Source organism: Dasypus novemcinctus, chromosome X (assembly GCF_030445035.2).
Source record: "Dasypus novemcinctus isolate mDasNov1 chromosome X, mDasNov1.1.hap2, whole genome shotgun sequence".
Lineage (NCBI taxonomy): Eukaryota > Metazoa > Chordata > Mammalia > Cingulata > Dasypodidae > Dasypus > Dasypus novemcinctus.
The window spans coordinates 17,355,748-17,369,401 of record NC_080704.1 but is presented as its reverse complement, the minus strand read 5'-3'; the positions used below and the strand labels follow the sequence as shown (position 1 = coordinate 17,369,401).

The following is a 13,654-nucleotide window of genomic DNA, read 5'->3' as shown; positions in this document are numbered from 1 at the left end:
AGCAAAACTTAGTTTTAGCAAAGTCAGGGTACCATAGGTCTGTCGTTTACTTTCATGAAGAATTCTTAGAAGCCTCTGTTTCTTTCCATTCCCAAAAAGAATCTGGCTAGCTGATGTTAAATTGTATTCTTGTGGCTGCATTTTTTTTTCGTATGAAATTATAAAAATTAGAATTCTATAAAGAATTTGTTGATTGTATTCAACAGTACTTTGAGAAGTTGATTCTACTTTATCCTTTAAAACTTTTGCTATGGCTCAGTGGTTCTCATGGCACACATGGCAATATCTGGAGGCATTTCTAGTCACAGGGCAGGTGGGAGGGATTGCCATGGAGTGGGTAGAGGCCAGGGAGGCTGTTAAATGTGATCAGAATGAAGAGAAAATGAAATGTCACAGGGATAGTATTTTCTTCTTAAGAGCATTTGCACTTTTTTTTAGTATAAACATCAAATAACTTGCCTTGTCCCCGTGGCATTTGAGAAGTCTATCTCCTTTTGAACTCTGCCTTCCACCCTAATATAGTAAAAATAAGGGTCTAGGAGTGAAAAAGATTTGGACATGAATTCCATTTGTTAAAGTGTACTGATTAATGTAGCTCAAAAACTATTGGATGTTTCTAGTTAGAAGGAAGATTCTTTAGTGCATTTAACATTGCCACCGATGTCAGCACATGTAGCTGCCAAATCACAGATTAGAACCTACAAACTGAGTTCCCGGTAACAGGAGCACAGAGTGCTGGAAGGTTTAAAATAGATGTCATGTTACCACTTATAGCTCAGTGAAATTTTGCAGTCCTTGGAACTTACAAAGAATAAGCCAAAATGGAAGATGGTCCTGTTTTCTATGGCTTTAAAAACATCTTTATTACAATGTTTGCTACCTTTTTTTTCTTCAAACTTTTAATTAAAGTTTTTTTGGCTCTCCTAACCCATTTCTATATCGTCAAAGGAAATAGAAAAGAAGCGGCTAGGATAGCAGAAGAAATCTATGGTGGAGTTTCAGGTAAAAATACATGAATTTGTTCCCAATACTTAAAAAAAAAAACCTTTCAGATATTTCATATGAATAGCATTTCTGGAAGGCAGATTTTATTTACATTTTGGTTTTGAGTGGGTAGTTTAAAAATTATTAAGCAAAATGTGGTTGACTGCACCAATTTGTGGAGATTCTCAGCCTTATTTTTCTGCAAGTTAGTAGGTCTAGTAGCAGTTATTATTTAAAAAGTAAAGTAATGGCTCTCAAGTATTTTGGAGAAACCTCATTTCTACTGGCCAAAAGAATAACTTATATGGGGTTATTTTCCTTAATATTTTAAATCAAACTTTCACAATGGAGAGCATTTTAACAAGACTAAAGTTCCTCAGGAATGAGAGTGACCAATTTCATGTAAAGCAGCAAACGTGGCATGTGGTAGATATTTTTGTGCTGTCATTAGCAACTGGAGTTGATTAGCCACTTGTCACTATAAGGGGAAAAAAACTCACTATCTGTGACACCATGTGAAGCACTCCAAACAAAGGGTATTATATGAAATGTCAAGATTTGGGTAAAACATTTTAAAACTTGTGCTTTGTAGACATTATCCTCCATTTCTTTCAAAAAGGATTCACCTTCGTGTAGCGAGTCATTGCAAAAGAAATGAATCAGGTATCCGTGTCACTTCTGGGATTGTCACTCCATGGAGGAGTATTTATTCCTAAACAGAGTTCGGAATTTCCCTATGTATTTGTAGTGCCTGTTGGGGTTCCAGGATTACGTCATTCTTTATCTAGTGTCCACTTTCAATTTGCATCCAGGATTTTCTTTCAAAATAGACTTAGGTGATTCCAATACCCTAGACAACTTTGAAGAGCACAGCAGACTTATCCAAAGACATAAGATCTCCAAAGGCAAAGCCTCAGAATGCTTCAATTAACAGGGGAAAATGAGAAGAATCTTGACGTTTCAGAAAGTGCCAGAAGGCCCAAACTCTGGAAAGTGGTGTCTTTCGGGGATTACATTTGTCACACATTTCAGGGAGGTATGTGACTTTTGACTAGTTAAATAATAAAAATTATAATAATAATGTTTCTCTTCACTTTGCAGTTAAGCCTGACTGGAAAACCTATTTTCTAATTTAATTTTAAGTCTAAAAATCTCACATCGAAAATTTTCAGTAACATCTTTTTGGTGTTCTCATAGAGAGGGCATGCTCCTGGTTTAAGCTCGGTAAAGTCCAGCAAAGTCCATAATGGCAAGAACATGTTACCAATGTACTCTTCTGCTGTGCGTGTGCGTTATTTCTGGTATTGTGGTCTACAGTCTTAGGAAGGTTTTCTAATACTCAAAAACTATAGAAGATTAGCATGGTTTGAATTGAAGTCTGGAGCTATAATGCAGATCTTTTAAATAGAGCTCATTTATCCTTTAGCTCAAATATCTTTACTTGTTCAAGCTCCAAGGATCACATCCATTTAACTTGCAAGTAGCATAGTGTTATCAGATCAAAACATTATTTTTCAATTATCGTTAAGAAGCAGGGAGTGAGAAATACTGCATATTAATTTCTCTTTGATTTCCTTCCTATGTACATTTATGTATGTGCCCACATACATATGTAGAACAAAAAAAAAAATATCCAGATTTGGTAAATAAGGCTTTCTATAGTAACATAGTCATATGCCAGAAACAATAGATTTTACACTATTTTAACTGTTTTTCTTTTGGCACTGTTAATCAGATACTTTATTTTTAAATGCAGAACACATTAAAAATCAAGAATAAAATTTCATGAAAGTGTTAAACCAGAAATCACTGTTGCTGTTATTGGCCAAATGTTTGTCAGGAAAAACATGTGAGGTTTAATCGTTAAGCTAGCTAACTGACTTCCAAAAGTCTCACCCCAAGGTTAAATTTTTTTATTCCACCAGCATATTATGTTCCTGTAAACTACCATCGGAACTGTCACAAGTAGCGGGACTCTGCTAGGGCAGAGGGTAGGCTTTCATAGGTCCTGGGTGCTCTTACTTTGGGAGGCCCCGTCAAACATATCCCTCATTAAACATCATTATTTTGACTGTAAAAATGTTGAAAAGATGTTTTTTATTGTGCAATTTCATATTCTGGAATACATTATTTCATATGTCTTTGTGGTTTAAACTATTGCATTTGTAGCTGTTTCATGAGAGTTGCAGTAAGCTGTGGTTGGCTGTTACTACTTTTGATTTTACAGGCTTTGTGGATTTTGTAGACAATACATTTTTAGGGTGAAATACCGTCGTAGGTCCTTGAACACTCCCAGCCCCTTGGCACTGCGCCTGATAGCTAACCAGCCCCTGCCTCAGCCCGTAGATGTTTCTGCAGTGTTGAAAGCCACCGTGTTCCTCTAGAGAGACAAGTCATACGGCTTTTGTTTTATTTTAAAATAATGAACGTTTCTTCACTTTATTTATTTTTGTTATTAACTGTCTTTTTTTTAGTCTTTATTTTTTTTAATGTTACATTAAAAAAATATGAGGTCCCCAGTTACCCCCCACCCCCCTCACCCCACTCCTCCCATATCAACAACCTCTTTCATCATCATGGGACATACGGTTTTTCAGCCTTGGCTTATTCGGTCAGACTTGGAGCTGTATTTATTATTACAGTGACCTGATCCTCAACCTTGAGGAAAAGAAAGCACATGCACAGGTTGATACTTTGTTATCCGCAAGCCTAAAAACACCAGCTGTGTTTTTAGAATTTAGGATTTTTGGGATATTAAAAAGATGACACAGTGTGTATCCTGTATATTACATAGAACTCCCTCTGGGGTCTAAAACTGCTTCCCACACTCAAATATTTTGATTTTTTTGGTAGTGAATATGAATATTCACGCCAAGTGAAAAATCACATTAAAAATAACCAATTGCCTAATCTGAGTCCTGATCATGTTTTGCTGCTAAAAAGGAGTTTGCATCAGATTTGGTTTTCAGAATGTGGGACATTTTATAATGGCAGATAAGGGATTGTGGAACAATAGTACCTTTCTTTAAAAAAAAAGTCCATTTTAAGCTGTCTAAACGATTAGTTCTAAATTATATTTAAAATCTGTTGTCCTTGTTGCCAATTCAATGGTGACCTCAATGGGATGGCCACACTTCTGCCTGACTCATCCTTCCGACTCCTTCTTTCTGTCCTCTCATTCCAATAGGATTGCCCTGCCTCTGCTCCATTCTTAACCAAACCTCTACCTAGCTTCTACTCTGATTTACTTTTTTTTTTTTTTTTTGAGGTACTGGGGCCAGGGATTGAACCCAGGACCTCATAAGTGGGAAGCTGGCGTTCAACCACTGAGCCACATCGGCTCCCCCGAGTTGTTTGTGTGTGTGTGTTTGCTTGTCGTTTGTTTTTGTTTTTAGGAGGCACCGGGAACTGAACCCGAGACCTCCCATGTGGGAAGCAGGCTCGCAACCACTTGAACCACATCTGCTCCCTGATTTACTTTTCTTGGTTGTCTCATCAAGCCTGGGCCCAGCCATCCTCTGAGTGGTCACCTACTGCAGGTGTCTGCTAGCTTTACCCAAGTCAGGATGGCCAGTCCCCAGCAGGGGCCCTGCCTCCCCACCTGTCCCCTTCAGCTCAGTTCTGTTGCCCCTTGTAGGTTCCAACGAAGCTTCTTTCTCACACATGTTCATTAAAGAGTATATTCACTAACTGGGTTTCATCTCCAGAACTGAGACTTCCAGAGAGTATTAATTATAACTCGATTTTCTTAGAAATTTTAGATATCTCAGGAAATCTGTTATAGTATGATTTTTTCAATTACCTTTGTTTCACCTAAAATATCAATTTTGCCAGACTCTTGCCTATATTTTGGTTCAAAATTGAATTTCCTTTTGACTTTTCTTTGATAAATGTTACAGAAGAAGATGTGGCTTTCTATGATTTGGTAACCTGAATAAGAGAATGAAAGATGTGCATGGTTGGGTGGTGTTTTAGAAAAACAAGCCAGTGATCTTGAATACTTGTTGGAATTAGAAAGGCTAAAACTTAAATCAATAAAAAATAATAATTGGTTTTTATCTTGAATTCGTGGAACTTGGATAGACTGTAGTCCATCTGAACCAATTTTGTGATTGAGATCTGTGGTTTTAGAAGCTGTCATGAAATTGTTATTTGAGGAGGCTGAGGACGTGAATATAAATCACATTCTGAGAAAAATGCAAGAACAAGGGACTGAATAAGTACTTGAACATTTTCCGTACACCTTGTCAGGAAGAAGTAAACATATTTGTAGAGTAAACTATCTTCATAATGTGCCTGTAGTCCTGTGACACGGGCAGTCTGCCAAATAGCTAAAAATAGATTGCCTTAGAAGCAAATGATTTTTGATTACTACTTAAGCATTCATTTGGAAAGCTTAGTTGCATTTTTCCTGAAAGGAATGGAAAAACTCCCGAGCTGCCAAATAACTTTTATCCTTAATTTTTCACAATTAGCTCTAATTTGCAAAACAAGAATGATCAGAGTGAGCCAATGCCTCTTGGGAACAAGAATAGAAAAACAGGAGAGCCCCACCGTGGCAGTTTCTGGAAAAGGATTTTGTATGAAACTCTTCAAGGTCCTTTGAAGCAAGTGCCGGAAAACAGTGTGACTGGAAAAGTCACCTCCTTGAGAGTGGTCTTATGTCCAGTAGGGGCACAAAAATGAGTTCTACTTTTAAGGAGATATAACTGATTTGTTGGGTGGTATTTATAGAGAGAAGGTAGCCTCCAAGACAAAGAAAGGAACAACCTCTAGGAGAGTGAGACTCTGAAAACCAGTGGTTCTTACACCCAGAACAGGGTGCTTTCTGAAGGCTCAAAAACCTGAATTTAAGTCTTACTTCTACTTGCTGGCTGAGACATCTTCATGTGGGGCAAAGGGATGCGGTAAATTTTGGAATGTTCCAGCTCCTGAAGCAAGGCCCTTCTTGCTTTCCCTCCTCTCCTGAACAGCAAGGGATAGGGCTCCCAGAGAAATGCGAGTTTAGATAAGAGGTGCCTGAAGAGGAGGCTGGTACCTCACTCTCAGCTTGGGAGTCTGCTTAGCAGATAACCTGCTGACCTACCCACCACACTACTTGAATGGGAGAAAGAAGCGGTAGGCAGTGGTGTGGTGAGGGAGAATCCTGGGACTGTCACCATCATTCCCTTTTGCTTGGGGGAATGGCAGATGGCCCCACACATGCCCACAGGCTTGCCAAGCCTTCAGAAGCACGCGGTGCAGAGGATGCTGCATGGATGCAGAAGCTCGGAGAGGTGACCAAACGCCACTGCTCAGGAAAGCTGCCTGGGAGGGAGCCCGGGTGCCAAGGGCAAGCCCGCAGACCAGGAGTTAGAACTGCGCTTGAGGCCAAGTGGACAGACTGGGTTAAACGGTGTTCCCTCCAAATTCACGTCCGCCCAGAACCTATGGATGTGGCCCTAGTTAGAAACAGCGTCTGCAGATGTCATTGGGTTAAGATGAGGTCAGACTGGATTAGGGTGGGCCCTGTATCCAAGGCTGGTGTCCTTAGTGGAACCTGGAAATCTGGACGCAGAGACACGGATAGAGCGAGAAGGCCACGCGAAGACAAAGACACAGATCAGAGTGATGCAACTACAACCAAGTGTTAAGCAAAATAAAACAGCCCGCTGCATTGGAGACTGCCGGACGGGACCCCTTTCTGGGAAAAGATTGTCCAGAAGAGAAAAACAATTTACCTGTGGGAACTTTCCAAGAAAATGGAACACTGGAACCCACCCTACAGAACTGTAAATAAGCCACATCTGGTGGCAAACCAGTTTTGGTCCAGTAGAGACAGCTTATCCAAGGGGACATGCAGACCACACTAACCAATGTATAGCTGCCCCCCACTTTATCAGATGGAAAGGTCAACGTCAGGCAATCAGAAGAGGTCCTCGCTTGCTTCCGCATTTGCCCTGTGTAATCTGCTCCTTTCCACCCCGTCAGCAGAGCTCCTGCACAGTTTAGATGCTGCCTGATTGATGAATCGTAAACTGCTCAAACTGCCATGAAGAATATCTTGTCTAATATACATAAATTTTTTAACACAAGGAATGCCGAGGACTGCTGGCAACCATCAGAAGCTAGGAGGGGCAAGGAAGGATTCTTCCCCAACGCCTGCAGAGGGAGCACAGCCCTGCCAACATATGGGTTTAGACCTCTAGGCTCCGGAACCAAGAGGAGACATTTCTGTTGTTTCAAGCCATCAGGTTGTGGGGCCTTTGTTATGGCGTCCTGGGAAACCACTACACCAGGGGAGCAGGACTGGCAGCCCCTTCCGGTTCACTGAGAACTCTTCCCTGTCCCTCTTGCTTCTCCCCACTCCAACCCCCACCCCTGGGCACCTAGGAAGAGGAGGCGGGTTAAGAGCACACCTGCCGCTGCTCTCCTGCCTCAACCTGCTAAGACCGGGGATGGCTCTGAAGGCAAGTTGGAGAGGAGCTTTGACGAGGATCAGAGATGACAGCTGTAAGGTGGACTGACCTGAGTCCTTTCTAAAAACTCTTTATTGAAGTATAACATGAATACAGAGAAGTGCACAAATCATAAGGGAACAGCTTGATGAATCTTTACAAAGTCAACAGAGTCGGGAACCAGCACCCAAGAGCAAGAAACTGCTTACTACCAGCACTGCCCCCAACCACACCCTTTCCCAGGCAGCACCCCCATCCCACCCCCAACCCCCGCCCTCCAGCAATTAGTTTTGACTTCTAACCCGAAAGGTGAGTTTGGCTTCTTTATGGAAACAGAATCACCAAGTCAGATTCTGTTGTGTCTGGCTTTTCTCACTCAAAATTAGGGTTGGGGCATTTATCCATGTCATTGTGAAGCCAGCCAGTAAGATAGGGAATCAATAGATGGATCTGGAACCTGGCAAGAAGTCCACATGTCATTCAGTACCCCCAAGATGGCTGCTGCAAGACCCCCTCACACACACACACAAGATTCTGCCTTTCAGAACAAGATTTCCTCCAGAAGCTAGAAGATGCCCTGGATATTCCCCAAGGACTTTATCATTGGACCTTCCCAGGGGATTGATGGGTGGGGTAGTCACTCAAAACAGCAAACAGCTGGAACTCTCCCCTGCTATTAGCAAAAGGGGTGGAATAATTAATGGTTTAAAAAGTAAGTGCAGGGAAGCAGATGTGGCTCAACTAATAGAGCATCCGCCTACCACATGGGAGGTCCAAGGTTCAAACCCCAGGCCTCCTGGTCCGTATGGGGAGCTGGCCCATGCGCAGTGCTGCTGCCCGCAAGGAGTGCCAGCCCATGCAGGGATGATGCATAAGGGTGCCCCCTGTGCAAAAGGAGTGGCCCCCACGTGAAATCGCAGCCTGCCCAGGAGTGGTGCCACACACACATAGAGCTGAGGCAGCAAGATGACACAACAAAAAGATATGCAGATCCCCAGTGCTGCCTGACGAAAACACAAGCAGACACAGAAGAACACACAGTGAATGGACACAGAGAGCAGCCAACGGGGGCGGGGGGACAGGGAGGGGAGAGAAATAAAAATAAATCTTAAAAAAAAAAAAGCGCAAAGCCTAAATCTCTCTCTCGCTTTTGGACTCCGATTCTGGCCGCCTTCTCCCCGACGCAGATCACTACACAAGTAAACCTGGGCATTCATAATCTATAATGGGAAATTGTAGTCTATAAACCAGCCTGTTTTATCACTTTTCGGTCTCTTCCTCCCTACCTGGGACCCATGATCTGTTATTTTCTCCCACTTCTCTTCCCTCCCTACCTGGATAAATTACTGGCCTAACTCACCTGCCGTGCTCTTGAAGTTCATTTCTGCAGCATAGCAAAGAACCTAGACAAAATCAGGTTACACTTGTGTGTATGGATTGGTTCTTAACTACTGAAATGGGACTGAGTTACAGAAAATTAGTGGAAAGTTTGAAAAGGACTAAGAGGTCATATTCGTTTCCTAGGACCATTGTAAAAAATTACCCCAAACGGGGGAAGACTCCTTCCTTGCCGCTCTCCTATCTTCTGGCGGTTGCCAGCGATCCTTGTGTTCCTGGGCTTGTAGCTGTATCACTCCCTCCCTGCCTCCATCTTCACACGATCTTCTCCTTTTCCCTGTGTTTCAGAAGCTCTCTCCTTGAGGATGCCAGTCACGGTCACTGGGTTTACAGGTTCACTTGATGGCCACATCCATGGGTGCTGGAGGTTAGGACTTGAACTTTCTTCTTTGAGGTACACAATTCAACCCACCCCAGATGCCTTTAAGGTCTCGGCTTCTCAGCAAGGAAGAAGGCCCTGATGCTCTACTTGGAGGCAAATTTTAGAGATAATAAAGCCATTTTGTCTCGATACTCTAAGTTAACAATTTTAATCACATGCTGCCACTTGCATCTTGTTTTCATTTCTGAATCAAATATTTAGAGTACCTTTAGGTGACCTAGATTGGCTACTGTTAGAACAACAGAATGGCAAAGCCATGGCTGTGGGTTTGCTTCTTAAGTCGGTCAGGGTGCTGAGTTTCAGTCCCTGGATAAAGACTGTCCTGTCATCCCAAGTGCCTGCTTTCACTTCCGAGAGTGATTAGACAAGAGTGTGACCTGTCCAAAGTAGACTGCCTTTTGAAGGAGAGAGATGTCTCAGAGAATACCAAGCATGACTAATTGAGGATTATATGCATACATTATCTCTTTACCTCTAGCTTATGCAAATCATAAATATCCAAGGCAACTTAAAAATACTTTGCTCTTGGGAAGCGGACTTGGCCCAGTGGTTAGGGCATCTGTCTGTCTACCACATGGGAGGTCCGCGGTTCAAACCCCGGGCCTCCTTGACCCGTGCGGAGCTGGTCCATGCGCAGTGCTGATGCGCGCAAGGAGTGCCCTGCCACGCAGGGGTGTCCCCCGCGAAGGGGAGCCCCACGCGCAAGGAGTGCGCCCCGTAAGGAGAGCCGCCCAGCGCGAAAGAAAGTGCAGCCTGCCCAGGAATGGCGCCGCACACACGGAGAGCTGACACACAGGATGACGCAACAAAAAGAGACACAGATTCCCGAGCTGCTGACAACAACAGAAGTGGACAAAGAAGACGCAGCAAATAGACACACAGAACAGACAACCGGGGTGGGGGAGGGGAAGGGGAGAGAAATAAATGAATAAATCTTTTTTTAAAAAAACTTTACTCTTGGGCTTTTAACTAATTCAGGACCGAGTAGAGACACCAACACAAGGTATTTTCCATGTTAAAGTTTTTTTCAGTTTTTCTTTGTTGTTATAAAAGTATTACATATTCATATCAGGAGTGATGGGATCGCCAGGAATTTTATTTACTTTACTTTTTATTTTGGGACTAATTTCAAAAAGACAGAAAAGTTACAAGAACAGTATGAAGTGTTCCCACATCTCTTCACCTGGCGACCCCATTCAGGTTTAGGCAACCATCCTAATAATGACCTTGATGGCAAAAGGATCCCTCCAAGATCATGAGTTGCATTGAGATACGGCATCTCTTCAGCTCCCTTCAATCTAGAACACGTCCTCAGTTCCTTTGTGACCTTAAAAAAATTCCAGGCCAGTTATTTCATAGAATGTGCCTAAGTTTGAGTTGATCCCAAGTTCCCTCACAATTATATTGGGTTCTGCCTCTTGAGCAGCAGTACCACAGATGCAGTGCCATGTTTTTCTCATTGTGTTCCATCAGGTGGTACATGATGCCAAGTTGTTTCCTACCAGGGATACTAACTTTGATCACTTGTGCTAGGTGCACACTATAATTTTTTTCCACTGTAAAATTTCCCTTTCCCTACTGATGTAATTATTATAATGCATATTATGTATAATGTATGCTATATTAGATATCATTTATTTATACATTATATAAATATGTATTACATATAAAGTACTCGTAATAACTATAAAATAATTATTTTTCTGGGAGACACTTTGAGACTAAGTCTATTATTTCTCCTGCATTTATTAGTTGGCCTTCTACTATGAGAAAGAACTTTCCATCTCTCTATTTACATATTCATTTATTTATATAAGTGAGGACTAATGCATTCCTATTTTATTTGATAGGCTCTAATTGGTTATTTTTTTTTAAGATTTATTTTTTATTTATTTCTCTCCCTTCCCCGCCCGCCCCCCAGTTGTCTGCTCTCTGTGTCCATTTGCTGTGTGTTCTTCTGTGACTGCTTCTATCCTTATCAGTGGCACCGGGAATCTGTGTTTCTTCTTTTTGTTGCGTCGTCTTATTGTGTCAGCTCTCCGTGTGTGCAGTGCCATTCTTGGGCAGGCTGCACTTTCTTTCGAGCTGGGTGGCTCTCCTTACAGGTCGCACTCCTTGCACATGGTGCTTACCTATGCGGGGGACACCCCTGTGTGGCACGGCACTCCTTGAGTGCATCAGCACTGCACATGGGCCAGCTCCACACGGGTCAAGGAGGCCCGGGGCTTGAACCGCGGGCCTCCCATGTGGTGAACAGATGCCCTATCCATTGGGCCAAGTCCGCTTCCCTCTAATTGGCTATTATCATTATTTATTTTTATGCTGAAATTGTCCCAGATTTGGACAGTGGGAGCTCCATCAAGCTGGCTCGTGTCTTTCTGACATTTCTCCATCATTCTTGGAGCAATTCCTAACTTTTAGGCAAGATGTTCCAGGCTCATCTTCTAGTTTTCCTGGCCCAGCCTTGAAATCAGCCATTTCTCCAAGGAACCCTGGTTTAGGTATACACGCACACACAATTTCACATCTAAATTTACTTCTATATCAAATCACATTTTCATACCAATTGCTCCAATATCAATCCAACCCTAGTTTCTCTCCTTTCCGTAACCCAAAGTGTTGGAAAAGATTAAAAAAATGAGTTTCAATGTAGGAAGCGGGCTCACTGAAATGTTTCTAACTCTGGTTCTCATCCATTGGATTCACTCTTTCCTTGAAGTCTTAAGTTATCTCAAAGTAACACAATTTCACCTTTGGTTAGATTTTGTTTTGCAAAAGTTGCAGGCAGGGGCAAACTCAGTTCTTAACGCCATCAGGATCACCTAGAAGAGGTTGGTTGATAAGAGGGGCCCTTTGTGTTAAACCCAAATTGTATAACATGCTTTTTGATATTTGAAGAGCACAATTATAATTTTTAAAATGTCCAATTTATCCCAGCTGGAGTAAGTTTTCTTCCAAAACAAATGACCAGTCTTTGGCACGTTTAACAGAGGGTTGGTTCCTTAGAGAACTACCCTATCAGGTGTTTTTATTAATCATAAACTGTCTTGAGCACCTAAAATCATGAATGTATTTTATTGCCCTTCTTAGGGACCAAAGCATTTCCAATACTAGATTGCTATACCCCCATTTTACAGATTAGGAAACTGAGGTTCAAAATTTTAGTACCTTGCCCATTTTGGCAGAGAAAGTGGTCGAGAAAGTGGTCAAGTGCCTGAGGACTTGAACTCAGGCAGTCTGGCTCCACTGGCCCCTTGCTTAGCCATCACACTTAAACTGCCCACAGCAGAGTTGTCTAGGGGAAAACTTTTAGAGGATTATATCCTCCAAAAAACCCATCATTCTACATTACAATAATAGATATGTTCATTACCAAAATGAAACAGAAACTATTACTTAGGGATATTAGAACAAAACCATTTTTACTGGGTCCCTTGGAGTCTCCTTCACGTTCCACAGGTTGCTGTGTTTTTGGGGTAGGAAGCAGGAGAGGGATGAAAATAGGGAAGCTCACTGACCAGCTCTGTCCTCCACTTTGCCTTATTTAGAACTATCGTATTCGAGAACTGGGCCCCATTTACTTGAACTAATTCTATTTCTTGTTAAAACTGCCCCTTGAAAAGTCAGAGAGGTCACCTGCACCCTTCTCGCCGCATACCCCTAAACTAATCAACTCTACACCCAGTAACTTGTCACCCTGGAAGTGGCTGACAAGAGACCCAGATGCATGGTACATGCTTCCCACCTTTTCTCCCAAACCTGCTCTCCCAACGAGTGGGCATCATGAACAAGCTGCCACAAGAAGTCTCCAGATCTGGATTCTGATTTTGATTTGTGTTTCAGACTGCTGGGCTGATCGGTCCCCTCTTCACGAAGCTGCAGCACAGGGGCGCTTACTGGCTCTTAAAACTTTAATTGCACAAGTAAGTAAACTAAAGACTTGGTCCTTTGTGCTCATGCTATAATAGAGCATCGTTCTTTGTTATCTTCGGCTGGGTAGCCCAGGTCTTGTTTGCCCATCTGGGTCAAAGTATTACCATTCTAGGCTTGGGTTTCTTCTAGCACCTCACCACTGATGCTTCCTGATTCTCCTCTCCTGTGGAGCTGGCTTGGTTTCCACCCAGTTCCCTCCCTTCCCCTTTGGGGCCTTCCTTTACCTCCTAGGAAGGTTTCCTGTGAGGGATGACGGTGGATGCCTTCACATTTATGTGGCACTGATGCTCTCCCAGGGTTCATCAGTGACACCAGCCCTGAAGTTTCATTAGTAATCTATTGCTGTGTAATAAATGACCTCAAACATAGTGAATGAAAACAAACAAAAATTTATTATCTCATGGTTAAGGTGAATTAGGAACAGCTTAGCTGGGTGGCTCTGGGCTCAGGGTCTTTCACAGGCTGCAGCCAAGGGGTTGGCCAGGGCTTCAGTCATCTTGCGGTACAGCTGGAGGCAGGA

General features: G+C 42.6%; 1 protein-coding gene across 3 annotated transcripts in view; it reads left to right on the top strand.

Moving 5' to 3' along the window:
* Positions 1–783: 783 nt before the first annotated feature.
* The window catches only part of ASB11 (ankyrin repeat and SOCS box containing 11), a 35,508-nt gene continuing 22,637 nt past the window's right edge, over positions 784–13,654 (top strand). For 2 of the 3 annotated variants that reach the window (XM_058290959.2, XM_004449055.3), the window contains exons 1-2: positions 784–1,002; positions 13,045–13,124. In XM_058290959.2, coding sequence (XP_058146942.1) covers positions 822–1,002; positions 13,045–13,124 — 261 coding nt within the window. In that variant the 5' untranslated portion in view covers positions 784–821. Of the gene's footprint in view, positions 1,003–1,780; positions 2,021–13,044; positions 13,125–13,654 lie in introns of those variants that run through there. The other variant, XM_004449057.5, reaches the window with a different exon arrangement.